This window comes from Pelodiscus sinensis, chromosome 16 (assembly GCF_052426305.1).
Source record: "Pelodiscus sinensis isolate ZL-2025 chromosome 16, ASM5242630v1, whole genome shotgun sequence".
NCBI lineage: Eukaryota > Metazoa > Chordata > Testudines > Trionychidae > Pelodiscus > Pelodiscus sinensis.
In genome coordinates, this window is record NC_143067.1 from 33,438,530 (window position 1) to 33,465,875 (window position 27,346).

The following is a 27,346-nucleotide window of genomic DNA, read 5'->3' on the forward strand; positions in this document are numbered from 1 at the left end:
CAGCAGCAGCTGAATCTTGATGCCAGTTCCGACTTACATACAGATTCAACTTAAGAACAAACTTACAGTCCCTATCTTGTACGTAACCCGGGGACTGCCTGTATTCTGAAGGAATGTGGTTTTTTTCTTTTGCAACAAACAAACAAACAAACAAACAAAGCACAACCATATTATATTACTCTAGGAACCTGTTTCTTGTAATATTTTTTTCATTAAGTAGGTTCAAGGCAAAGTTTTTGGACTTAACACTTTCCAAACTTTTATGTTTTGTTTTTCAATGTTTCCTATTATTTTCATACCCTTAAGACACTTACCTAAAACATTTTATTTACAAACATTTTCAATAAGTCATGTTCTCTCGATTAGAAAACCTAAAGTTCATGAAAATACTCTTGTATCAGTCTCAACACAGGGGTATTACAAATATGTTTACTAGCTATAGTAATCAGAGAAAATATTTTGTGGTTTTTTAGCAAAACAATGGGAACCAGATCAGAGAAATTAATATGTATTAGAACTGTCAAGCTGAGAAAACAAATGAATCGCTCTGAACCTATAGGTAGAAAAACCTTAATGTGTAACAGGTTTTAAATGCACATGGGACTGGATTTAGCCAGAAGGCACATGGCCTCAATAAGCTATTTCCATGGTTAAAATGCACAGTAAGGCATAATTTTGGTAGACTCTGTGTGTGGTGAACAAAGATCCCCAATCCTGCAAACACTTAGATCTTGAATTTAAATTTGGAAAATGTGGATAGACACATTGAAGTCACTGAAACGGCTCATGTTTTTAAAGTAAGCAAGTGTGTAAATGGCTGCAAGTCTGAGGACTTAATGCTGCAGTTTTCTAAAAATTCAGATATTCAAAAGTGTCACACAAGCCACAGAGAGTGCAGAAAAACAAGAAAACTTGAACATTTTGAGTCAGCTGTTGGACTTTTGCAGTCTAACCTGATGCACTAGCTCTAGTCCAGGTAACAGCAGTATGTAAGAAAAAAAGGATTGGGGAAAGGAACGTGTATTAGTTTTATCTGTAATGTATTGTAATTATAAACAAGGAAAATATGTGGTATGGGAACAAGCATGTTTTTGTATTTCAGAGCTCACAGATTGCACAGTACATGTAGGCGTCTTCAAACAGCTGGCTCTCCTGGTTACCTAACTTTCTCCTTCTGGGAGCAAAATATAGAAAAGAAAACAACAAAAGTAGTATAAATGTCAGTGTCTGAAGGTTGGGAAGAAATGTATCAGGTTCACCACCTCCAATGTCTAATCACATTCACTCTGCAGTGGAAAACTTATTGTAAACTGAAGCCATGAGCTTTCAAACATGTGTGCCTGTACATGACTTTACGCGCATAAGTAATGACAGACTTCAGTAGGCCACTGCTCATGTCAGTAGAGTTGCACACTATTTAAATTAAAAATGCAGATGGGATGTCCGTAATTAACAAGTTAGCCTATTGAAAATGTTGGATAATGTAAAAACTGAACAGTTAAAGCTTATAATGTTAATTAGGCAGCGGTTTAAAAACAAGTTTTCTATAGTCTGTCAACAGAAAGTGAAGGCATCCACTTCTAAAAATGATGGAAAGAAACCATGTGAGCCCTCTAAGTGAGAAAACATGGAAAGTAAAAATTAATTCATTTTGGCAACTCAGACTGGTACAATTGATAGGCACTGTTCAATATGTATTTTGTCTCTTGGTAGAGGATTCATGTATATAATAGCGTATAATGAATCAAATAGAGTTTCTAGGCATCCGAGAAAAATTGTTTTAGGAACAAGCAGTTTAACAATTTCAAATGACTTTCAGAAAGTTTTATTATCTGGTGTAAGTACAGATTTGCTCAATCTCAATGATAGATCAAGAAACTCTGCACACTTTTTTTTTTAAATGGGCTGGTGGGTTTAGGAAGAGTGTAGAGTGCTGTACAGATAAAGGAGAAACTGTTTATTTCTTTCTAGAACTTGCTGTACACTCATGGTCACAAAATGTGGTGTGTCTAGACTTAGCTGTACACTCATATGGTCACAAAATGTAGTGTGCTGAATAATAATGTCTCATATTTGCAACTATCTTTGCATGCTTCAATCTTAATTGTGTACTTTATATGACACTCCACATTTCAGGCCCTCCTGCAGCAAAAGGAAATAATTAGTTGGTTTGAATCTGTTTTTCTTTGTACTGTTTCATAGCAAGAGCTAATATCAGACTTGTCAGAGTTTGTGTTATCAAAGTGCATTTGAAAATCAAAAGATTACAGTAGTTTTTTATAAATTTTTAAATTCTTCAAAAAAAGCATAGTTTAAATGAAACACAAATCTTACAGCCAAATCCATTTTCCTTTTTCTCCTTCTTCCCATTAAAGTCAATTTATCTAAGTTTATAAGGAATTTAGTTTATAAGGAATTTACTATCTTCCTTCAAGTTTTCCCACTTTGTGTTTCTGAAAAAGTGAACAGTGAAATGTCACAACATATTGTATCTCCAGTTCTCACTCTTTATTATCTTTTGTTTTTAGGTGGGAGAGTGACAAGCCCCAAGATTAAAATAAACTATTCTGAAAACATTGATTTTTCTACCTGACTCAGAATAATGGATATAAAAGACCGACGACATCGCTCTCTAACAAGAGGCCGGTGCGGGAAAGAATGCCGCTACACAAGTTCTTCACTGGACAGTGAGGACTGCCGAGTACCAACTCAGAAGTCCTATAGCTCAAGTGAAACACTGAAGGCCTATGATCATGATACCAGAATGCACTATGGAAATAGAGTTTCAGACCTAGTTCATAGAGAGTCAGATGAGTTTCCCAGACAAGGTATGTGTAAGGCACAACTTCTTTTTTTCTTGTTGTCCCAATAATGCCTGGTACAGTGACTGCTGTCAGTAATGTATATGCCTGCAGGCCTGTAGCATTAGAAATGCTTGTAAAATGGAGTTAGGGTAATGCTTATTACTTTGCCTTTTTAAAACAGCAACAGGGTTCCATTTTCAATTAGGAAATTCATTCCCTCTCATTGTCATGTTGAGCTGTGAATATTTAGGCTTCGGATCCTGTCAGAAGTCACTTTCTGTAAATGAGGCGAATCTGGATTACTGTTTTAACATATATTTGAAATAGAGAGGCACTAATGACTCCTAACCAGCTGTCATATTTGACATATATTGGCAAATATTATAACCTTATAGTATGTCATCTGTATTAGTCTTAGGCATAATAGTGACATTTTCATGTTGCTTTTTGTTTCTTTGATAGATTAGCAGTATTACTAAACTGAGTAAAACATTGTGATTAGCATACTATAATTACTAATCTGGTACTTATATAACTTAAATAATAGAAACGGGAAGCTGTTTTTTCTGGCTTCATTTTGTCACTGTAGTTGGCTTATACTTTATTTCATAAAACAAATAGCAGGAGGAAACACATAATTAATAATTGGCTGTAATATGTTAGGACTTCACTGGGATTCTAAAGTTCACATTAAATTTCAACTTTACACAATTCCCTTTGCATTAACACATAGGAAATTTGAATGACCTACTACAGTATAAAATTGTCTGCTTCAAATATTTATTTAGATTCTACAGAATGAAAGAGACTCTAAACTTCTCTAAGAAATAGCTTAAAATACTGTTTCTTTCAGTTCCTCACTAGATGTGTTTCTGCTTCTATTTTGTGAGTTGTCTTGGTAAAGCGAAACACAGCATAATTCTCTGTTTTGGGATTGGGTGGAGAGACATGTAACTATTGCTTCAGATGAACAATCATTGATCTGGTAAACTTCACCAAATTTTTTGCTTCATTAGAGTGTCACTTGCCCCAAAATTGTTTAGAGGGGACCTAAAAGTAAATCAGTTCCACATGAAGCATTAGATATAGTTTATTATATAACATTTTATTGGATTTATGCAGCTAGAAGCCACTAATATGTCCTCTCTTCTTACTCCCCCAAGAAGGAAGTAAATCTGTTGGTAAAGTATCATGCTAACATAGGGCTCCTCTAACTTATAAGTCATCCTTTCTAAAAGAATCCTATTTCAATAACAACATAATTCTCTACAGCACATTTTCAGCAGAAAGCTTCCCTTTCTAATTGTATCAAACTATACCTTGTTGTTAATATCGGTTCTGTTGTTCTTCTCTGGTCTTCCTTCAGTTTGTTAGTATTTTTCTGGAGAATTTGGTGACGGAAATGAAATGGATGTCAGAGGTTATTGCAGTTGAGTCATATGGAGAGCAATTATTGCCTTCTTGATGAAGTTTCTGCTCATGCAATCCAAAAATGCCCTGGTCTTTTATGCTGCCATGAACGCTTTCACCCCGTGTCATGCTAAATTTACTGACTACGCTATGAAACTTACAATTCTGTTTTTATCCATTGGGTTCTCCACCCCCAGTTTCTTCTTTCCAGTGAATAACTATTTCAGTTTATAACCCTAGCTTCTTCAGTGTCTTTCCAAGTAACATTGAATGTGGTCCATGTTTGCATCTCTCTCTCCTTTGCGTTTCTTGTTAGTGTTTTCAGCTCCTCTCATTTACAAAGTTCATAAATATACTGCCCATTTCCAGTTTGAGATAATTAATGAAGACAGTATGTTTCCATTACTGCTCCAATCTAAAGGCCAACTTCCACAATCCTTCTCACATATATTACATTATTCTTCAAGTAAATTTATGGGACCTCTTAAGGAATGAAGTACTGCACCACATAATGATAAGGTGCCACAGGACTCCTCGCCGCTTTTGCAGATTCAGACTAACACAGCTACCCCTCTGATAATGATGATAGTATCTCTCCTGAATGCAATCATCTTTGTTGCTGCATATTAGGTATAATTGTTACAATACATTTGCTGGATTAGTAAATCCTATATTAGTTTGATGCTTGTGGTTTAAGAGTTGGTTGTAAAATTTTGTTCTCATCCTCCTTCAGATCTGGTAGTCTTCTGTGGTGGTTTTCTCTTTTTTTTTTTTTTTTTTTGTTATCATTCCTTGTATTCTTACCCAAATAATTTCACTATCATACTTTTGTATGATGGACTTTGGCTTGATAGTTCAGTAATCCTTCTCTGCCTAGTCATTCATTTTTATGTGTGTGTAAACAAAAATCAGTTTTATAGACACCTGTTATGATAGTCAGTTTTTAAATCATCTTTTCAAGCATCAGTTTTCACCATTAGGTCATAATCTCCATTAAGAAGTCTTGCTTCTAATTCATTTTCCTTGCATCTCATGCACATTGCTTTAATATTAGTATGATAATACTGTTCCTATTCTATTTAAGATACATTGCAGTTCTCTTCTCTGGTCTCTGAAATAATTATTCTCACCTATAATTTTTACTTCTGTAGTGTTCTTAATTCCTATGTGGATTATATTCTGTGGGTAATCGCCACCATGATATAGGATGCCTGGGCCACCTTTATAGTGTCCTTAGTCCTAGTATATGGGAAGCAACACACTGTTTTTAAGTTTCTGTGGGCCACAGACTGTGCCATGCCACCAGAACCAGGGCTTTCCAAGGTAATATTGCTCAGTAGGCCATAGTGTATGGCCTTGTGATTTTACCCAAGTTGATAAAGAGCGGAGAAGGATGACTCCAGTTACTTCTCACCACAATAAGGTCTGAGTTGGAGATTCTGCTGCTCTCTTATTTTTAGTGACACATGATTTTTTTTAAAGAAGCAAACAAACAAAAAAGCCACCGTACTTATTTTCTTTCATAGTTGTACTTTGATAATTCCTGGTTTTTCTTACCAAACGATCCTTCTCCCACTCCTCTTAGCTCCTAGCTGGATTATGCCAAAGATGCCAGGGTTCAGTCTGTGCTTTCTGCCCTTGCTCATGTTCCATTAGCAATGAATCCCAGTGCAGTTTGTACTGTTTGGGGGAAGTCCATTTTGCTCCCAGGTGCAAAATCTGCCTCTCTCTTTCCTTGCCTTTATGCAGGAAGGCTGAGCTCTGTCACTCAAAAAGCACATCAGGGGTGTTGCCATGGAGCTGAAGTTGGATCCTGGCCTGTTTGTCCTGAAAACAGCAAGATCTCTGCATGTTCTCATGCACTCACCTCTGCAGAGGCCTTCATCTCCTGCACTGCATCTACCTCCTGCTGGCCATACTTCTATAATGTATCCCATTTCAAGTAGGAATATGAAGGGGGTAATGATTAACTGGTGCCCAGGAGCAGCCCCACACCCAGGGCCTGCTGTGAGCAGAGAACTGTTCCAGCCTCACCAGACCTGTGATGACATGGACTGGATCAGGAGCCAGCAGCCTTGCAGGAGCTAGCAAACTCATCAGCCCTACGAGGTTGGCAGAGCCAGGAGCCCTGCGTGGCTCCGGAAATTGCTCTGTGGCAGTTTTCTCCTGTGCCTTACCTAAGAAGCTGTTATCTGGCTCTGGGATGAAGTACAACAGCATGAGGATCAACCAGGTTGGCCGTACTGGAGCTTATGGCCACAAAATACACCTTCAGAACGGTCTCATTTTGGCTTAGAAGAAGTCCCCTGTTTCACTGCTCTACCCTTCATCTGGTAGATATCCAGAAATGGGGTTTGACAATGATCAACCCAGCTCCAGTGGATCCAGAGAGATTCCTTTCACTTCCAAATACAACTGTGACATCAACACCTTCCTCCCTGCCAAACGACTAACATCAGTTTTAGAGACTCCTAAGGAGAATAGCCTGTGCTCAGGAGATCCCACTGGAAGAGGCGCAGGGAAGTCTGCATCAAATATTAGCCATTCTGCGTGCATCAGTACTGGCAAGGTTGGCCTTGCCATTCAACATTGTTCTTCAAATAGCACACATCATGTGGCTTACCATGGTCACATGTGCACCAATCCTGAAGGGAGCCAAAAAAAGATACTACATTTCACCACTACCACCACCAAAGGGACAGAATTTTTATTCTCCCACCCTCCATCTAACTCCTTGATAATACAGTCTGTGTCAGAGTGGACCAAACAACAACTTTCTACCCCAGCAGATAGGAAGGGTAAACAGATAGGGCCTTGTGGGTTGAAAGGTCTTCTTCCCAACCAGACGACAGTTCCTGATTTCTAACCACTTAGCACTGGTGTCCAAGTATGACTTAATAAACTATGGAAGAATTTGCAGAGAAGTTACCTCAGCAGGCTTATACTTGATTCCAAGCAATTTTAAGGAAGGCAAGTTGGTCACGAAGTCCATACTTCAGGGTGCGGTTGATTCAGTGGACACATCCTTGTGTCTATTGTTTACTGTAATTGTAATGAGGAGAGACTCCAGGTTACATCCCTCAAGTTCCTTTAGAGAGATGTAGAACACAGTATTTACTGGAGTACTTTCACTTCGACAAATCATGCCCCTTCAACCCAGAGAAGTGATGATTCCTTACACTCACTAAACGATCTCTGAACCACCTTTTTATTCTTGGGCACCAAATACCATATACACTGATACCGTAAAGAAAATTTTATTGCTCACCACCAGCCCGAGGCTATAGAACTCCACAGTTCTACTATCAGTGGTCATACAAATCTTCTCAGAAGTGTCCTCAAGTGCACAGCATTGCAGTCCTATGCGCAATACACTAAGTCAAAAGCAGTATTTCTGAATGCCCTGGAGAGTGGTCAATCACTCTGTAGGCCAATGTTTCTGCCCCTTTCAGGGCTTATCTCAAACTCCTTTTTCAACCAGCTTGGAGAGCTGTAACAACTGACTAGTGGGTCTTGGATATCAATGCAATGTGGTTACACCATCGAATTTGGCAGTACCTCTTTCACACATCCCTCCCCCTACCAATATGCTTCTTCTCCCTAGAGATCTCTCTCATCACAGTATTCTGATTGTAGGGGACGGCTCCTCCTGCAGAGAGAAGCAGCAAAGCCAGTCCCAGCAGCCTTTTGGGGGACAGGGTTCTACTGTAACTATTTCTTGGTACTCAGGAAGAAAGGGTGCCATGAGGTTTTTACAGACATGATCTCTGTGATAGCACCTCAGCTTTGATGTCAGAGAATCCTTGGCTATTGGCAGTGTAGTCCAAACAGGAAGTGCAAGTTCTGACATCCCAGGTTCTTCTCCTCGTCTCCCTAAAGGTGAGCATCAGTGTTGGAAATCAACTTTGCATCTTTCATGGTCCCTGGAATTCACAGGAGCTTACGTCAATGTGACCACCACACGAGCTTGTCTGTTACAGGCAGGTTCCAGAGCCTAATAGACAAAATATCCTTCATAACTGCCAGTTCTTCAAGATCTGCCTTTCCATCCTAGGGCATGTACATATATCACATGCTTTGGCCATCTCCATCTTCATCTACAGCTGTAGCTGCAAAGAATCTGTTTTCCAATGCACCAGTTCATGGACACCATTCCACTGGACATGATCTTCTCTCTTTGTTGGTGGACAGACGTGCTACAAGTCTGCCCATGAGGCCCATCCTCACTGACTGTGACTGTCATAATGGACACATCATAATCAGCCCTGGGCATGCACATGGATCATCACATGACACAAGGCACCTGGAGCTTACAAGAGGCCAGGATACACTTAAATATGTCAAATTTGAAGCAGTAGATGAAGCATACCTGCTAATATTGGATCCTTGTCAGACAACATGACCATATCATAATACGTAGACACAGCACTAGGGACCTTGTGTCCCATGTTTGCAGGCAATTCACCTCTGGGTATGTATTGCACATTGTGTCCTTTTCTTAACAGCTTACCTACCTGCCTGGCACCCAAAATGTGATCTGCTGAGAGAATCTGTGGAACTTTCCAATTGACCACCAGTAGGAGCTTCATGACACAATCATCACAGACATATTGTTGGGATACACTAATTAGAGACCTCTTTACATCATACAGCATCACCAAGAGTGCTAAGATTGCTCCAGGCGAAGACTCTGGGCCCACTCATTGGTTGACACTCTGATCATCAGTTTGGTTAGACCCAAACAAACTGGGCGACCCCTCCCACATCCATTCCAATCCTGCATCCTCCACATACTCCAGTGGGAGAGAGAAAGGGTCCTGATTGCTCTATTCTGGGCTTGCCAATAATGGTTTCCTATTTTCCATATGTTGAAGCAATATCTCTCTCACTTTGAACACTTCCATAATTGCTGAGACAACACACTTGAAGGATGCCACACCTGACTATATGGTTTTTAGATGGGCACTTTCGTGAGGATGTTCATTGGAATATTTATACACTCCCTCTCTGTCCTCATTACATGAAGTGTGTATGAACAGGAGATTAGGCACAGTTTAACATTTGCACACTGTGCTTTCAGCTGTGTGAGAAATAAATGCTGTGCAGTTCCAAATGTAGTTAGGAAAATATAAAGAAAAGTATTTGCACATGCAGTTTCCAGCTGCAGACGTCTAGGAATTTATACATGCTAATTTATTCAAAGTTCGAGAGGGTGTTTTGATGGGATTTAAGTTTTACAGGAAATAAACACGTGTTTAAATGAATAGCCCTGAAAGTAATTTTTCTTTTAGCTACTGTAGGAAGAAATGTTAATGATTTAGCCTTTAATCAGTTTCAGACATTTTTCCCAATATTTTGTCCCTTCTGACTTTAAAGCCCAGTGCATTGTGACATGTTGGCATCTGTTTGATTAAACGTGTTATTGTGACTACATGAAGCACCTGTTTAAGCTCTCTTAGGTGATGCTTTTTTTTGACAATTTCAGTAAATATCTGTCAAGTACAAGACTGAGTTGTACCATTTTCATTTTTGATCTGTGAAGGCGTGACACTGAAATTCTTGATATAAGGTTTATACTTGGTGCTGAAAAGTTTAAAATTAGATGTTCTAACTTTGGTTTAGCGTTCTATGGTGCATATGTTTCATTATTTGTGAGCAGACAGGTCATGAAACTTATAAATGCCTCTGTGAATTAGTTTGGGTGAAGGGAATAGTGTCTGGATACAGGGCCTCTTACCATTTGTTGCCAGTTTAAATCAGACTTAATAATGACTGAAAGTCATAAGTCTGATAGCTAGTTTGGAATCTCGTGTGAAATGAGTTTTATGGTTTGTGTAGTTTCTACCAAACCTACTAACCAAAAAAAAAATCCTCTCCATCATAATTCTTGCTTGTCTTCTGCCTCATAATGATAGCAAGAGCTGACATCAAAGGTTCAAAAACCATCATTGCTATGAACGCTGAGCTGCTACAATTCAATTGTCTCCTGATAACTCTTCTGACACCTGTTCTTGCTATTTTGTTTATTTTAATGGTGTTTAACATAGATAGAAATGCAAATATAATTATTCTACACCCCCATATGGGTATATTTATTATCCAGTAAATTTTAAAGAATCAGCTCTTCAATTTGTTGGGGAAAAATGATTCTAACATCACACATTTGTCATAAAAGGTGAAGAGCCTTTTTAAATGTTCCATGTTGTTAAGATGAATAGATTTTTTTTCATTCAGTCAAACCTTTGACACATCTCTGCAGAAAGTAGGAGAAAGTAGTTCTATCATCTTTGAATATTAGAGTACCTTACAACCTACTGGTATGCTGTGGATTTGTCTACATCTTATGCATTTTGTTTCCAAAGAGATTCACTAACAAATTTTTAGAATATTTTTCACCCAACTTCATGTATGGATGAAACACAAGGAAGTGCAGACTTTGGCAGGAGGGGGATATGTTGTTTTAGACCCATGCTTTCAAGTCATATTGAAAAGAAAGATTTTATTTATGTAGACTTTTGTAACCAGTAGATATTTAAAAGATGACATGTTATTTTAAAACTCTGCTAAGATGAAAGAGAACTTGAATTGGCTGATTGCAGCTGTCCACTTCTGTGCAAGTAGAGATGGAGAGCACTAGATGCAGGTAGTGAACGTTTCATTGCACCCTGCAGGTAGTAGCTCAGTTCAGGTGGAGCTCATTCATCTCTCAAGGTATGCAGTGGTATTATCAAGAGAGATGATGTGTTTGAAGTGTCCATGTTTTAGGGTTAAATTTTAAATTTCAACTATAGCAGCTCCATAATATCCTTGAGGAAAAGTTTACAAAAATTGAATGAATGCATAATTCTTGACTTCTTTTTTTGACATTCCTCTCTGAGAAGTTCTGTCTTTCCAAACCCAAGGTTTTCAGCCATCAGAACAAGTTGTGACTCTGTATTTATATTGTGCTGACTGCTTTCTCATCCACTCAGTCTCGAGTCAGATTTAGTTCACCAGTAAATCTCTGCTGGGAATGATCAGAACAAATGGTGTGTGCTTGATGATATTAAAAAAATAAGTGGAATAAACACAAACTTATTTAGCAATGCTCGACAGCCTTTTACAGGATCTGGAATATCTTGCTAAACTGGACTATAATTTGGGTATTTCATTATGTTTCCTTTTGCATCGAGACATAATATCAGTGGAGAAGTACAAGTCATAACATTTGTACATCTCTAATTGTTATTCCCGTCTTTGCACAAAGGTGTATGGCTGGTAGCTTATTCTAAGTCATAATGATGTCCAATAGGAACATATGACATTAAGCAAGTACTTTACAATGACCATACCATGCGGTTATTTTATAATAAATGTGTCCCTTTTACATAGTTCAATTTTATAACTTGCTTTCACTTTCTATGTGAATGGAGTCTTGAAGTTCCATATCATACAGGGGAAATTTTAAATATATTGTGGTTAATAAAGAGGAGTGAGTCACAAAGGGGAGTTCCCAACCCTGCACACTGCTTATTGCATATCCCTGTCCTAAACTAATCCTCAATCTTTCTGGTTGCTTGGTTGTGTATGTATCTATGTTGGACAAACTGTCTCAAAGGGACTGTCAGGGGGAACGCTCCTGACGGGAGTTGTGGCCCCCTTCTACTGGCCTGTGTCTTGGTCCAGGCCCTTCTCTCAGGGCATATACGGTACCCAAAATCCCAAAAGTCTCGGCCCCTCTCTCAGGGCATATACGGTACCCAAAATCCCAAAAGTCTTGGCCCCTCTCTCAGGGCCTATACGGTACCCAAGACCTAGTTCTGGGGAAAAAGCCTCTCCTTGCCCAAGTGACTCCCCAGGTGTGGCAAGCGGTGGTAGGGGGACCCGGGCCCTCCCTCTCCACCGGGCCCTGGCCCAGGGCCCTGTGGGCAGGGACTCTAGGTCCTGCCGGCTTGGTGGGGAATCCAGCCACTACGCACCAAGCTGGATTAGGAAACCTCTGCCCTGGGCCGCTTCCTATCACCCTGGTACCCCTCCCCCCCCCCCCCCCCGCCTCCTTGGTCTGTCCGTCTGTGTGTCGGTCCTTACCGGGGCTGGGGTTGGCAGGGTAGGTGTGCCTGTTATTCCACGGGGTTGGGCTCGGCTTCACTCCTGGGGTCCAACGCTGGCCTTCAGTTGGGTCCAAGATGCCGCAGAAACACTGGATTTGCGGCCTGGCCCCTCCTAACCTCTAGTTGCTCTCCCCTCTGCTGGGCCGCTGCCTGCTTTATATACTGGCCCTGCTGGGACGGGGCTCTTTCAGCTAGCTGGGCCTGAGCTACTCCCAGCCCTTTAGTGTGAGGCTTGTTCGCCCCATCACACAGACAAAGAAGAAGAAGACAGGAGATGAACTCTTGTTTCAATAAAATATGAATATTAGTTTCCATTCTCATTCTTGTTTCCCTGCTTGCACATCACAAAGTTACCATCCAAGAACTGAGTGGTTCCAGATTGTGATAACATAAGATAACAAGTATTCCTGTGGCACTTTAGAGACGAATTAAAATATTAGGTGATGAGCTTTCATGGGTAAAACCTCTGGCTATCCCTCCAAGACTTTTTACATAAGATAGAAGTGTCATGGTTACAAGGCTAGTTGCAGCTCTGCCCCTGTCCCAGTGCTGTCTGACAGCACCTGCCTTGGGTCTCTTCTCATTTATCTGTCTCATAACTTTTACTTTTAGACCAGGACTGGGTTCCTCCCTGAAATCCATTTGATTTAGTTGGGATTGGTCCTGCCTAGAGCAGGGGACTGGATTTGATGACCTTCTGAGTCATAGTAACCCATATCAGTGCTGGAGGCCGAGGCTCAGCCTGGATCTTTTTGTCTAAAATTACTGTGAATCCCACAGATTCTCCACTAATGCTTTTTCTTGCTTTTGCTTTGAATGGGCCTGATCAAACTCCAGTTAAAGCCAATAAGAGTATTTTTATTAATGTGAGTATTCATTTGGCCCTAAAATTTTCAATTACATTTTCATTGCAAGTGTATTCCACTCTGTCTTATTGACCATATTGTTATAAATTTCTTCCTATAATATTTTTCTACATTTTTGCTTTCATATATTCAGGGCATTACTTCTTCTAGCTGAGTCAGTGATTACTGAACTTAATTCACCTCTTAATTCTCCCCACATGGAAGCTCTGGCCCAGCTGCTGGAGTGGCTTCCGCTGCTCCCCACATGGCCCACCCAGGCTGCAGCTCCAGCCCTTGGGAAGGGCTGAAGCTAGGGCTAGAGTTGTGTGGTGTCTGCCCAGCTGCTCCTGGGACAAGGCAACCACCCCCCACTCAGCCCCACTTTGGAGCAGCTGAACAGCCAGCCAGCCCTGCTGAGGATGTGGGTGGGAGGCAAAGTCTTGGTGCATGCCCATGCAGGGGCACACCTTAGAGGGAACCATGCTGTAAACTCTTATTACCAGGCTCAGTGCTGGCTGTCTTTTATGCCAACTGCCCAGTGGCTCACTCTAGATATTTACTAGTTGCCTGTAGATATGGTCTGTTCATCACCTACAAAAATCATCCACTTAATTTTTTTTTTTAATTAGTAAGAACTGTAATGTGCAATCCTTATGAGAAGGCACTCACTCCCCATTTCAGCATGGCACTTAAGCACTGGCCTCTCTTTAAACACCTGAGCAGTCCCAATTGAGTTCAATGGGACTGCTCACCCGCCTGAAGCTGGACACATTCCTTGCTGAATAAGGACTTTTACAGAAGTAGCACATTGACTCTCGTAAGACTATGGAAAATCAGCCTTTTTCAGTGGGAATAAGAATTACATACTCCAGCCTTTTATGATAAGTGTAGGATCTAATATGATGTATGCACCATTGAAATCCATTAGAACCTTTGTGCCCTTCACTTTTGTGCTTCATAAGACAATCATGGGGTTACAGCCCATGCTACATATGCTGTTGCTACACTGGAGCTAGAGATGTGAAATTGCGGTGATCTGACTACTCGTGTAGTTGATACAATTGTATTGTCTACGCGATTAGTCGATAAGGATCGCTCTGCAGACTAAGAAGTCTAGCTCGTGCTAGCTCCAGAAGCCACCCACGCTGTGGCGCCTCATTTCAAATGTCTGTAGTGAGAGCCACGCGGCTCTTATTGCATTTAAAATGCAGAGGCACAGCGTCCCGGGGCAGGGTCAGTCCAGCAGCCTCTGCCCATGGCCAGCCCTTTCCGCCGTGAACAGAGACTACTCTGGCACTAGCCAGAGCCCGTTCGTGGTGGCTGCGGACATGGACTGCTGTTGGAGCAGCCCCTGCGTGAGGACACCACAAACAGGGGCTTCCTTGGCAGCAGCAGCCCCTGTCTGCAGGGGCGCCCAGCTCCCTGATAGAAGCAGCAGGGGGGAGGAGGGAGGTAGCACTGCAGAGACTGTGATGGGGGGATCCAGCTTTGAAGTCAGCACCCACACCTGTTCTTGTCCTGCCCCTTGCTGCCTCTCGTTGAGGCAGCAAGGGGGGGGGGGAAGTGAGTAGTCGATACTCCAGTCGACTACCCGATAAACTTATGCTTATCAGGTAGTCCACTAGTTGACTACTCACTAATATGCCTAGTTTGAGCTAGGACTGTTAAATTCAAATACTCTTTTTAAGGCACTTCCGTGCATTTCATAAGAAAATTGGGACATAAAAGTTATTTGTTTTTATTTAATAAAATGTTTCTAACAGTGCAAAGATGAGAACAATAAGACTGTGCAAGTTGCTTGTGGTTTTAAAAATGTTTTTCATGTTAGTTGGTAATTTACCACCTTGAACAATATATTTTATACACTTGCTCCCTGGGAATATCCTATTGATATTATTAATTTGAGCTGTTGGAAGGAATCATCTGAGCCTATTAAAAAGAAAATATACGATGGAGAAATTAAAGTACATTTAGAAAATTAAAATTCAACTTTAAAGCAGACTAATATGTCGAACTTTAGTCAAGTGACCCTGAGAGCTGTAACACTAAGGTCTGATGATAATACAGAGTTACACTCAAATTGCAGGTATTCAGATCTTAAACACATTAGCATAGGAGATAATTTCTATCCCCTTCTCCTCCATTACGCCCCTTTACAACATTCATTAAAAGGGTGACTTCTTGGAGAGGAGTGAGGAAACCTCTTTCAAGCACATGCAGATTTCTATTACTTTTTTCAGAAACAAATTTCATAGAAATTATAATAGTGGCTGATTCCAGCAGTTTTGAGTATCTCTTGCTATTTAATGACCATTGCTCTACAGTTAGAGGAAGACTGTTTTCCTCTTGTGATCTTTAAAAATATATTTGTATTTCATAACTGTTTGCTTACACTGACTACAGATATACATGTTAAGTTTTATCTGTTGAAAAGTCCTAGTGTTTATCATTTAACAGGACTGTAAAAGGAAAAAGTTTTAAATCAACAAAACGTGATTTGTTAATTACAGCAACATTGATCTTTGACAAGATAGTAAAAATAAAATTGGATTTGAATAAAGAACCACAATCAAATTAACTATACATTGAAAACAGACAGCTTTGACAGGTGACCAGATTAGTAATTTCACAGCAGGACAAAACATATTAAAATGTGATTGTAATTCTAATTTATTTGTAGCAAAAATAGTAGCCTGCTTAGTAATAAAGTATAGGGATCACCATTAAAGTCAGCCTTTACTTTCAGTTAACACACAGATATCTAAGCTAATATAATTATTTACCATTGCAAGCATGGTATAATTGGGCCTAGTTCATTCAGTGGTTCTGCTTTCTGATTATTTTGTTTCAATAAATCAAATTCTTTCATGTAATTAAAAAAAACACATTTTAATGTTTTAAAGTCATCATTGATAGAACAGATAGGAACATACACATTTACATGCTCTATATTTTCTCACTGATGCTTTGTTTTGATGACATGCACTTTAATATATTCTCTGATGTTTGAAATTGATTTACACTCTTTGAGAGCCATATTTGGGAGGAGGCAGCACATAGCAAAAAAACAGGACAAAAGATGGTTTCTTTTGTAAAAAGAACTCTCAAGTGTCTTCCCACCATTTAAACTTCCATACATTTTAGTATTTGCATCATTTAAAAATTCCTTTCATTGACTGATGCTCCCTGAAGTCTAATTCACACATGCAGACTTGTTTATTCAAACAAAGAGAATTAGTCCCTACTTTGTTTGATCTTTGGGAGTGGAGCACCTTGGTTCATTGGTTCATTATATTTAGACATTCTTTGGTTTACCTTTAAAACAAACTGGATTAATAGTGGGTCGAATGGAACCATTAGTTATTCTAATGTGAATTAAAGGCCATTACCTGTCACCTGGTTACCCCTGTATTGAGTCCAATAGTTTGTTTAGCTAAAGCATATGTTCCAGAAAGGCATCCGGTGTCTGAAAATGCAAAGAGATGATGAATCCATCATTTGGCTTGGTAGTTATTCCTACTATTAATCATCCTCACCCTGTTAAGAATTTATGCCTTATTTCCCATTTTAATTTGTCTGGTTTTAGCTCCCAGCCTTCCTCCAATAGATTAAAGTGCCTTTTTGTGCCTGGTATTTTCTCTCTGTGAAGGTATTTATCCAGTATAATGAAGTCACATTTTGGTTGTCTTTTTGAAATGTTTAACTAATTAAAGTCTGTCTGACTGTAAGTCATTTTGTCCACGCCTCTAGTCATTTAATTTTAAACATCCTCTCTAAAATGTGGGCACCAAAATTATGTGCAATATGTTAGTAGCCTCAGCAATGCAATGCACAATAATAAAATCACCTACTTACTTCTACTCACTACTCTGTTTATGTATCTGAGGATCACATTAGCCCTTTTGCCTCAGCATTGCACTGGGAGATTGTTAAATTTCTTATTCACTATGACCCCTAAATCCTTGTCATTCTGGATTACTGAAGTAGAGAAAATAGCATCCAGATATTTAAATCTATGGCTACCCTTTCTTTAGAAGTACTTGGCTGGAAGTGTCTTAGAATGAATACTATAGTACATATCAGTGAATGTAGACCATATTGGAAACAGAGATTTACTGTCCCAAAGTGTAATGCTTACTCAGCCATCTGATGAGATTTGAGCACTAAACAGTTTGAGAGGGATGCATAAAACTGTTTTACTACAAGATGCTGTTATGAATTATAGCAGCTTTCCTTATGGTATTCTGCAGTTGCCAAACAAGTTACAAGAATATAAGCGGTTTTATTTGTAATTTTTTGCTTCTGTTTTAGAATATTTGGGTTATGGCTTGTTTTGATTCCTACTCATCCTTAAATGGCAACTCCTGTATATTTCTGCAGTGAAAATCAACGTGTCTTTAAAAGTATTCGGAGAAAAGCCTCTTTTGGGTATACACTGCTTTTGATGTTTAAATAGGGCACAGAGTAGGGTTTTGGTGTGTTTTGTGTTGATTTGAAGTTGTCTTGTTGCGATGACTGCTGAAAATGCTGGTTGTTTTCATTCTCAAGTGGGAATATTCTTAGAGCTATATCTCTCCCTATTACATTCCATTCAATGGAATAATAAAGGAAATAATGGATTTTGGTTGAGAGTTGTTATGCAAATGAATGTAGTTATGGAATGAAAGTTTGTGGCTAGAGTCCAAGCCTGGATTAAAAATCTCTTCACAGACTTAGTGTAGAATTGATTCTTCCTGGATCTTGCAAAGTGAATTTTGAGCAGTTTGACCATCTTTTTAATACAAATAATTATATTTGACATTAACAATAGTACCCATCATGCTTTGTGCTCTTGGCTGTCCTTTCTCATAATTGTGCAGTGGTAGTCTGCCACACTATTTAACAATGTGTTTTGGGGGATACAATTTGAGGGCGACATATTGCATAAAATAGATTAATTGAAAAGTGCTATTAGATCACTCACTTCATCCCCTTTCTAATGGATTATTCCCTGAAGCGTGCTTTGTCCAGTGTCATTTTAAATCTCAGGGGGCACTCTGTTACTTCCATGATAGATTATTCTATAGAATAGAAAATCACTGTTAGGATGATTTTACTGATATTCAGGCTAATTTTTTACTGAGAATCAGGCTATTTTTTTTCCTTTTAAAAATGAGATTTATCCAACTGGTTGTGAAACCCCAGATATCAAATAATTCTCCTTTCCTGGTATTTAAGGCCCTTTAATTATATGTATATCTTTATTCCTCGTTAGGTGTTGTTTAAGTCAATGCAGTGTTGACTCTCCCCTTCCCATCTGTCCTCCCCTGCCATTGGTCACTCCAGACCCCTGACATCTTGTGTGGCCATTGCCGTCTCTGCACTCCTTCCAGTTTATCAATATAGTTTTTAATATGTGGTACTTAGGACTGATTGCACTGTTTGAGGCATGTTGGCATGGTATAAGCAGCTGCAAACTGGCCAAATTCAGCAATTTCAGTTAGCCTTGTCAAATTCAAAGTTTAAGTCTAATTTTCTCCCCATCATCACTGCAGGTCTCTTTCAGCATAACCTATGAAAAAAGTGGAAGAGCACTCAACCAGAGCTTTCAACTGGTAATCAACTAGCTATGTGCTGATTGCTAGTTGAAATTTTGACATGTAAATTAGCGAGCTCAACTGATTCAACTACTCAATGCAATACAGCCCCCCTTCTCCCTGTGTGCAAGCGCTCTCTCTTTCAGTAGGCAAAAGGTGGGTACTATGTCCAGCAATAAAATTGGACTTCGTTTGATATGGTCACAGACTCCATCTTCTAAAGCAAATGGCCAATACTGGCATGATGGCCAAAGAGAGTATGCTGTCTTTTTGCTTTCAGTTAAGTATTTTTACAGTTGCATTTTAAAGAAACAAATATTAATTAAATTGGAATTATAGACAACATAAAGTATACGTGGATTAGGAGATGACCGTTATCAACAACAGGTATATAGTGATGCAAAGAGGGGATAAAAGAAATAAAATGTTTATAGTTAACATAAAATGTTCCTTTTGTAACACTTTATAGTTGTGTTGCAAACTTTCCACCTAAACATAAGGTTTCTCAAGGGAATCAACAACAGTATATGAAGAAGAACTGAAATAATGTTGAATCCCATGGGGAAACCTGCATGGTATGTGAAAATTAATCTCAGCATGTTCCAAAGTTTTACTGCACAAATGTGTAAAAAGGCTATTATCAAGACTTTCTCCACGATTAAACAATCTTTTGTAAATACCTGTTTAGTTTTAGTAGCATCAGTCCATTGGCTCAGTATCAGAGGGATGCTGGTATTATATATAGCTATAATTTAGTGCATTAACAGTTAACTGAAGCTCAAGCATTTGTTTCCACACTGACTTCCATGTATTCAAGAGAATCAGCAATTTCTCCGGTGTGTGGCATGCACAATTAAATGTGTGTTTTCATAAACAGGCTTATTGCTAAATTCTTGTGTGCTTAAAAAACAAAGAAACCTTGCAAGTGCATACATTACCATTGAGATGTGCTTGAAGCTCTGAATTCATTAAGTAGAATGTTAATAAAATGGGTACTGCTATATCACAATTGTAATGCTGTGTCTCCCAAAGTTAATGAAGAGTTATAATTTTCTAGACAACAAATTAAAATGAGGTTAAAGTGGTTAGTAAGACTGCTTGCAGATTTAGCAGCGTTATAATTAAAACAAAGAGCATTAAAGTGAAATAAAATCTTGAATTTTGAGGGATTAAAATTGTTCTTAATATGTGTGTTTTGGGAGATAACATAATCAGGCGCCAAATATTGTATATGAGTGGTAAGAATGCAATATATTGTACTGAAAAGTGAACAATTTTAGCCATACATAAAAAAGAAAAATCACATAGTTCTCTCACAAGTGCCACTGGAATCTTTGCTGACAAAGGGGATACGCTTTCTGAGTTGCGCAGGATTTTAGCGGCATGACTGCAGTTGAAGACAATGCCAGTCTCACTGCTAAAATCCCAATATGTAAATCTACATCTTTCACTAAGGCTGTTTAAATGAGTCACTGTGCTAGCTCTGCTGGTGCATAGTACTGAAAGCTCCATTACAGTGCACATTGCCTGTGCTGCACATACTATAAAAACAACATACTTTCAGCAGTTTTAAACACATCAGACAGCATTGATCCTTTTTTCCCAAAGGCCACTCCTCCAACAAATACTTACTTTTTACCCCCACAGTATTCAGTGTTTTGGATTAGTCTTCGAAAAAACTATCAATTTAGCCTTTATGATGACTTTTCACTTCAGCTGCTATTCTGGAGCAGTCTGTGATAAAGTTCTTTTCAAAATCTGGTATTTTTAGTGACATTTCAATGAATAATGTGAAGTCCATCATGTATTTAAAAGTAATGGAGCTGCATTTTGCTTCACATGTAGTTGGCATGTTCAGCAGCAATACAGTATCAGAGCCATGGCCCCTAAATGACATCAAGGGAAAGTCTGAGAAGACAGCAGCAGAGAACTGTCAAACCCTTATAAGTTAAGCTTTATAATATTGCAGTTGTGAAAGGTGTTTTGTCTCTGCGTGTAATCAGAATAATGTTCATGGAACTGAGTGTATTTACAACAAGCAAGCTTTTGTGGTTATCAAACCTCTTGGTTTAGCTTCTGCTGTAATCACTCTTAAAAGCTGTTTATTGCCTCATGTACTCCTTCACCATGAACATAATGCCTGACTGTCTCCCTCCCGCATCCGTTGTATAAGGCAACAATTTGCTACATTGATCTATATGTAGCTGCACCAAAGAAAGTTATTTCTTACGGTGTTCTTCAATTCAACCCACTCAGTTCTTGTTCCCTCCTTTTTAGAGGCACAGAATAGTTCAAAATAAAATAAATAAAAATGAAATAGCTGATAATTGCTATTTCAGTGTCAGTTTCCTGTGCATTTACCTAGTTGGTTGTGGTTTTTGTTTGTTCTTTCTGTGGTGTTCATAATCATCGTATGATGGAGCAGTGTAATTTTCTTTCTGCTTTTCCTCTCATTGCTAAGAGTGATTGTGAATATCACAAAGAAGGAATGCTAGTCAACTCCCTTACCGTATATCTCACTTGGAAAATCCATACTTTTGAAAACGAGACAACACAATGAGGATGACTGTCCCTAGAGTGAAGCCACACATCTGTGAATAGTAACAAATTGAAATTAAGAGTAAGACTTGCTAAATGAAAGGAACACACAACCAAGAAGAATGGCTATAGTAGATGTAATAATAGGAAATTTACAAGTGGTTTATTGTTCAGTATAGCTGACTTTAACTGTTGTCTTTGAAACATACCTGTCTTCAGTCATATCCCACTGCAGCATGATGAATTCTGGTGCATGTCACTGAACTTGAATAGGAAGAGATGTGCTCTGATTGTGGTACATTATAGAAGTCAGAAAATGTATATTTCAAAATTGTTTTTTTCTTTAGCTATGTGATGAATAATAATACTCCCATGTACAATAGTATCGGAGGCAATTCGATGCTATTTCCTCCCCTCACCCCCAAATGTTCAAATTTGAGACATTCTGAGACAAAATTTTTGTATGCTTGCTTGGAGTGTAAAACACTTTTTGTTTTTCTTTTCTTTTCTTTTCTTTTCTTTTCTTTTCTTTTCTTTTCTTTTCTTTTCTTTTCTTTTCTTTCTCTCTCTCTCTCTCTCTCAACTTTAACCCATTGTAGCAAGACAGAACTACATCACATTTTACTTATGTTACCTAAATGGTTCCTGGCGAACAGCCCTCTCAGGCAGGTTTATCTCCCTGGTAGCAGCCCAGGGCTAACTGTTACATGTGGCTTTCTGTGCAGTGGAGGGAAAGGAGGGTGGACTTTGCTCATTGGCCCTCCCTGAGCAAAATCTCTTAGCTCCCTTTAACTAGTTTCCAGCCAATGAGAGCTGAGGGATTTTTCTAGGGGTGGAGGCAGTGTATGAAGCCTCCCTTTCTCCTCCACAACTAGCTGCTTTGAGAGGTCCTGCTTTGTGCCACAAGGGTGAATAGGCCAGATTAAAAGGCTTAGTGGGCTATGTGATGGCTTCTTAGGGGTGCGAGTGCCCCCTCCCGGCAGGGCACGGGGGGTTCAGTGGACCCGCTGTCTAGGGTTACCTGTTACTGTCCCTGGGTTCGAGTGCGATCACCCGGCCGGAGGTCCGGACCGGGGTTCGGCAGACTCACTGCCCTGGCCCTTTTCGGGGTCCCTGGGTTCAATCAGACAGTAAAAAGGGGGTAAGGGAGGGAACTCTCAGTGGCCTGTCCGGAGGCAAGGTCCTTGCCGGGAGCGGGATAAGGAGTATTGAGCGTCTTACTGCGCAGTCTCAGTTGCCCGTTGTCCGCCGAGCCGCGGGTGACTTTGACGGGCCTTGCGGGGCGGATCGAGAGTATGCATGGAGGGGCGGGGTGTGGGGGACCCGGGCCCACCCTCTCCACTGGGTCCCAGCCCGGGGCCCTAAGTGGGGGGGGGAACAACGGAGGTGTTCCTCTCACGACAGGTGGGGACTATCCCCATAACGCACCTGTCCACAGGTGTCAGAAGGGCCCTGCCCCGGGCTCCTTCCACTCCCGTCCACCCTTCCGGCGTGCCTGCCTGAGGCACTTACCCCACCTGAAGCGTCGGCCCCATCCAGCTGCCGTCCTGGTGGTTACGGTGTTGGCTTTCTTGTCCTCCAATGGGGGGGGGCTCCGCCTGGTTGCGGGGTCACTGGCGGCTCCTCCTGGTGCCGCCTCCAGCAATCCCGCTTTTCAAGTGGCCCGGGCAAGGATGCCGGGGACGTTGGCTTGCCGCCCCTCCTCCAGACCTGCGCGGCCCTATCCCGCCGGCACGCTGCTCGGGCTCCTGGCCCGCCTGCCGCAGCTGCTCCTGGCCCCACCTTCCCCGGTGCGGGACTGAGCGCTTTTCCCCGCGTCGGGTCTCAGCCCGACCGGGGCTGCCACAGCCTCCCGGGCCACCTGCCCGCCCACCTAGCGCCGGGGGGGGGGGCGGTGATCCCCCGCCCAGGGTGAGTGCGGACCCCGCTGGGTCCATCACAGACTACATCAGGCTTGTAGGCCAGTTCTTATGCACCTCTGTACTAGGAAAAGATTTTCAGAGTTTTTAGGCTTTCAGTAGCTGTGGAAAGTCTATGGGACTTGGGATTTACTCCCTTTTCTGCCTTCAAGAAGGTCTACTTTATATATTTTGCACCCAGAGTTAATACAAGGAAGTAACTTGCTCTGAGGTATACTGATATCATAGGCCTGAGAGCATAAATTGTTCACAAATACCAGCAAAATCTGAATTTGTCCCATTATTTAAGGATAACCAGCTGTTTAAAGTAAATCCTTTCTTCATGAACTAACTTTGTTCATTATTTGCTCCTTCTGAGTGAAACTGATTCTTGTGCAGAGGACATGTACCTTGTGCCTCTTCAATTATCAACATGTACCTTCATTGGGATGGAAGCTGTCTGTAGGCTTTGTACTGGTTTGCAGCACGGGGGAATTTCACCTCCTGTGATGGTCCATGAATAGGGTTGCCAGATGGTTTAATCAAAAATACCAAATGCCCCCCCCCCCAAACACCTGGGAAAAGGAGGAGACTAAAGTTGTTAAGAAAAAAAAAAAGTGCTGCGCCTTTAAATGGCCCCACAATCCCCACTCCCCAATCCTTACCAGATGCGGCAGGGGGAAATTGTCCCAGGCTTTCGTGCAAGGGAAACAGGAAATTCTCTGGTTTTTTTAACCAGATGGGGGACGCAAATACCGGACTGACCTCGTGAATACCGGACACCTGTCAACCCTATCCATGAAAAGGTATTTTACTGTTCTCAGTTAGTCCAGTGAGTGATTCTGGTTTAGTTCTCTAACACGATCTACATGTTACCAAAAACAAAGAACTCAGTCAATTAAATCAGCAAAATTGAGCTAAATCATCTGCAAAATTAAGCTAGGTCTCCTGACTAAATTTCATAGTATCCTTATGGGTCTGCGTTAAATCCTGGGGACTTCTCACTGTACATTATAACGTGCAACTTACTCAGTAATATAAACCAGAGGAGAGAGGACTCTTATAGAAAATGGCTTCTTTCCTTACTGCCAAGGAGTCTGTCATTGTCAAATTTGTGTATTCTTACTAAAAGCTATAATTATTTTTGGATTTGTGGGTCTTTGATTCTTTACAAAATATTTGCTTTCTTTTTTTGCGTGTTCCTCACTGCCGATTACATAATATTTTCATGCTGTCTCTCCTTTCTCACATGCATGCGAAGTGCACAGACTGAAGTACTTTAAAATTCAGATTTATGACTTTCCAGAAACATTTGCTATTAAAGCTAAATGGAATGTTAATACCTTTTTTGCATGAATATTGCTAAAAGAGCAGGTTGAATAGATAAGAGAGCAGAAAGTCATCAGGGAAGCTAGCCACCAATGGAAGGAGAGGACTAGAGGGTAAGTCAGAGGTACCTCCAAGCAGGGAAGCAGTAGAGAAGACAGCAGCAGCCACCCAGTGAGGATTAATAACACTCAGTAGAGAAAGCAAGAAGGGAAGGTATAGCAGACAGAAGGAGAGACATCAGTAGTGAGAGAGAATGGGGGATAAAGGTAATGGGAGATGCACTTACAATGCAAGAGATTGATTAACATCAGCAGTTAATTGATGCATTGGGAGGAGAGGGGTAACATAGCCCTGGGCAGTTGGCTGATAGTTTAGTTTTTGTTCCCCATATGGGAAAATAGGAGAAACAAAGCATAAAGCTTTGGGGGTAACAAACATAGGGGTAACAAAGCATGAAGCTTTGTTATCCCAAAATGGAAAAGTCAGTGCAGCCTAGAAAAAAGGCTGAATTTCTCAGCTCAAATGCTTTCCTAGGGGAGGTAAGAGGAGCTAACCTTATTGTTTTTTTGTATGCCTCCAACCTGAAAAGTAGGCAGAGCTTCCTTCAGTTTTATGGGATGCATGCTCTCCCCCTTTTACATACTAGTGCCTTCAAAGAAGAATATGCCACAGGGTCTGAGTTCAACACAGTTCTGATTTTATATACGTGAAACCTGTGTTGTAAAGGAAAACAAGATGCTGGGTGTGATGGGGGGGGGGGCAGTCACAGATGAACCCTTAGAGCTGCTTCCCAGGGTGCTGACACTAGCCTTCCTGCTCTCTGCCACTCGCCTTCCTCCTCTCTGGGGCTTCTCACCGCCCTGTCCTGCTGGGCCAATTCCCTGGTCTCCCCCAGCCAAGGCACAGAACTGAGATCACTGCCCCCCAAGAAGCAGTGCCAACACTAACTCTTCAGATCAAGGAAAATACAGTTTGGAGCCCAGCTTCCCAGGATAACGCTCTCCAAATGGATTCAGAACCCAAATTAATTATTTAGGTAAGCCCCCCTTTGACAATGAAAGGGGGAATGTATACACTGGTTGCTCCCCTGGGTGACCATTATTTACACTGGGCTTGATAGCAAATGAAAGTGATTTTATTAAGTACAAGCAGCAGGATTTAAGTGGTAATAAGTGAGAACAGGCAGAGCAAAGCCATAAACTCCATACTCCATATATCTAACTTTACACACAAGAAAGATACATACACCAAAACTAGCTATACAGACCCAGAGGGTTAAGAAATTAACATTGAGAGGTTATATCAAGCAGATTTTCCAAAGCATCTTTGAGTTATGCACATTTGTGTCCATAAGTCCATTTCATAAAGCATGGCGTGTGTGTGTGGAGGGGGGAGAGTGCTTCACTAGTCACACTAGATTTTTTCTGTTCTTCAGTGTCCCATTCCCCCCTTTTTACTGTTTGTAGGGGAAATACATGTGGACTCGTTAGATTTGTTTTTAAGATTCTCTTAAGATGTCTCTAAACCTGTTATTCCACAGGGCCAGGGCCCAACAGGGTTGTAGATTCTCTTCAACACAGTGCCCATTTGGGATAATGTACTTTATTAAGCTCACTACTCCACTGCTACTCCACTTCCCAGGGTACACTCTAGCAAGCGAAAGCACTGCAGAACAATGGTTAAAGGAGTAAATGGCTCCTTGGCTCTTGTCCCTTCACGTCTGTGTGGAGTCCTGTTCCAGTTACCTTGCACCCAGCTCCAGTGGACGTGGCTCCAGCATGGGGGGAATCCCAGTCAGCCCTTGAGGTTGGAGCCCTGGTTGAGACTCAGCTAGGGTGGGACTTTCTACACTAATTATACTGCAGGTGTTTACCGGGTGTGTGCGTACCTGGCTCAATGCCATGCTTATCACTCTTATGGGCTGAGACCGAGGTCAAACTTATTTACCGCTTAGCAGTTTCCCAGCTCAAGACACGGGTTAACACCGATAAAGCCCACAGCTGCTGTTTGGGCTTGCAGCCCCCTACACTATGCTAAGGTGGGTACAGCGGGGATGGAAACTTCCATTGTAGGCCTGCTAAGCTTCAGGACCCACATATGACTTTTATGTGACAAAACCCTAATGCTTTCTCACCCCTAAAGAACCTCCTCCAGAGGCAGAGGGTTTTAGAGGGGAAGAATATCATCGGCCAAATGTTGTGTCTTGATAGACTTTACCTATTTAGTAAACACTGCCATAAATGGCATGTGTGGCTGAGGATACATAGTAATGTTCCTAGCCATAAGCACAGTCCTGCTGATGCTACTGGTACAGAAGAGTGCTGAGTATAGATCTAAAAGTAAACAAGTCAGTAAACAGCTTTTGCCTCAGTGGCAGCTCTAGCAGCAAAGTAAAAATGGTGACAAATAGAAAAGGTGTGTGTTTATTTAAGCAAAAGGTTATTGTAAACGGGGGGGGGGGGGGGGGGAGAGCAATTGATTGGCAGTTATTGTAGCTGTCTATGGATCAGCACTTCAGATGGCTTTAAAATCCAAAGGGATATTCTTGTTAACTCATGTGCTTGAGGTTTTGCAGGATGGGAGTTGAGAAAACCAGGTCAGAGGCAGTCTACCTGAAAAGCTTGCTTATCTGTTCAATTTATGGCCTAGCAGAACTGAGTGTTAAGCTCTCAAAGGGATCCGGGCTTCCTATGCACAAATAGATATCGGCAACTGGGCAGCCTCAGTATATGCTATGAGCATGTCACAGGTAACTGGTTCCAGTGAGTAAACTAGACCCACTGCCTAGTGGAGCTGAAAGACTTGCCAGGCCTGTGGAAGGGGCAAGGCATTGGGTAGAAAGGGTATGGCAGGGGC

The 27,346-nt window shown here is 40.9% G+C and overlaps 1 protein-coding gene across 2 annotated transcripts in view; it reads left to right on the forward strand.

The window, feature by feature from the left end:
- Positions 1–27,346, forward strand: part of TENM2 (teneurin transmembrane protein 2) — a 1,126,385-nt gene that overhangs the window by 252,297 nt on the left and 846,742 nt on the right. For both annotated transcript variants that reach the window (XM_075900179.2, XM_075900181.2), the window contains exon 3: positions 2,529–2,828. In XM_075900179.2, the coding sequence (XP_075756294.1) occupies positions 2,603–2,828 (226 nt within the window). In that variant the 5' untranslated portion in view covers positions 2,529–2,602. The remainder of the gene's footprint in view (positions 1–2,528; positions 2,829–27,346) is intronic.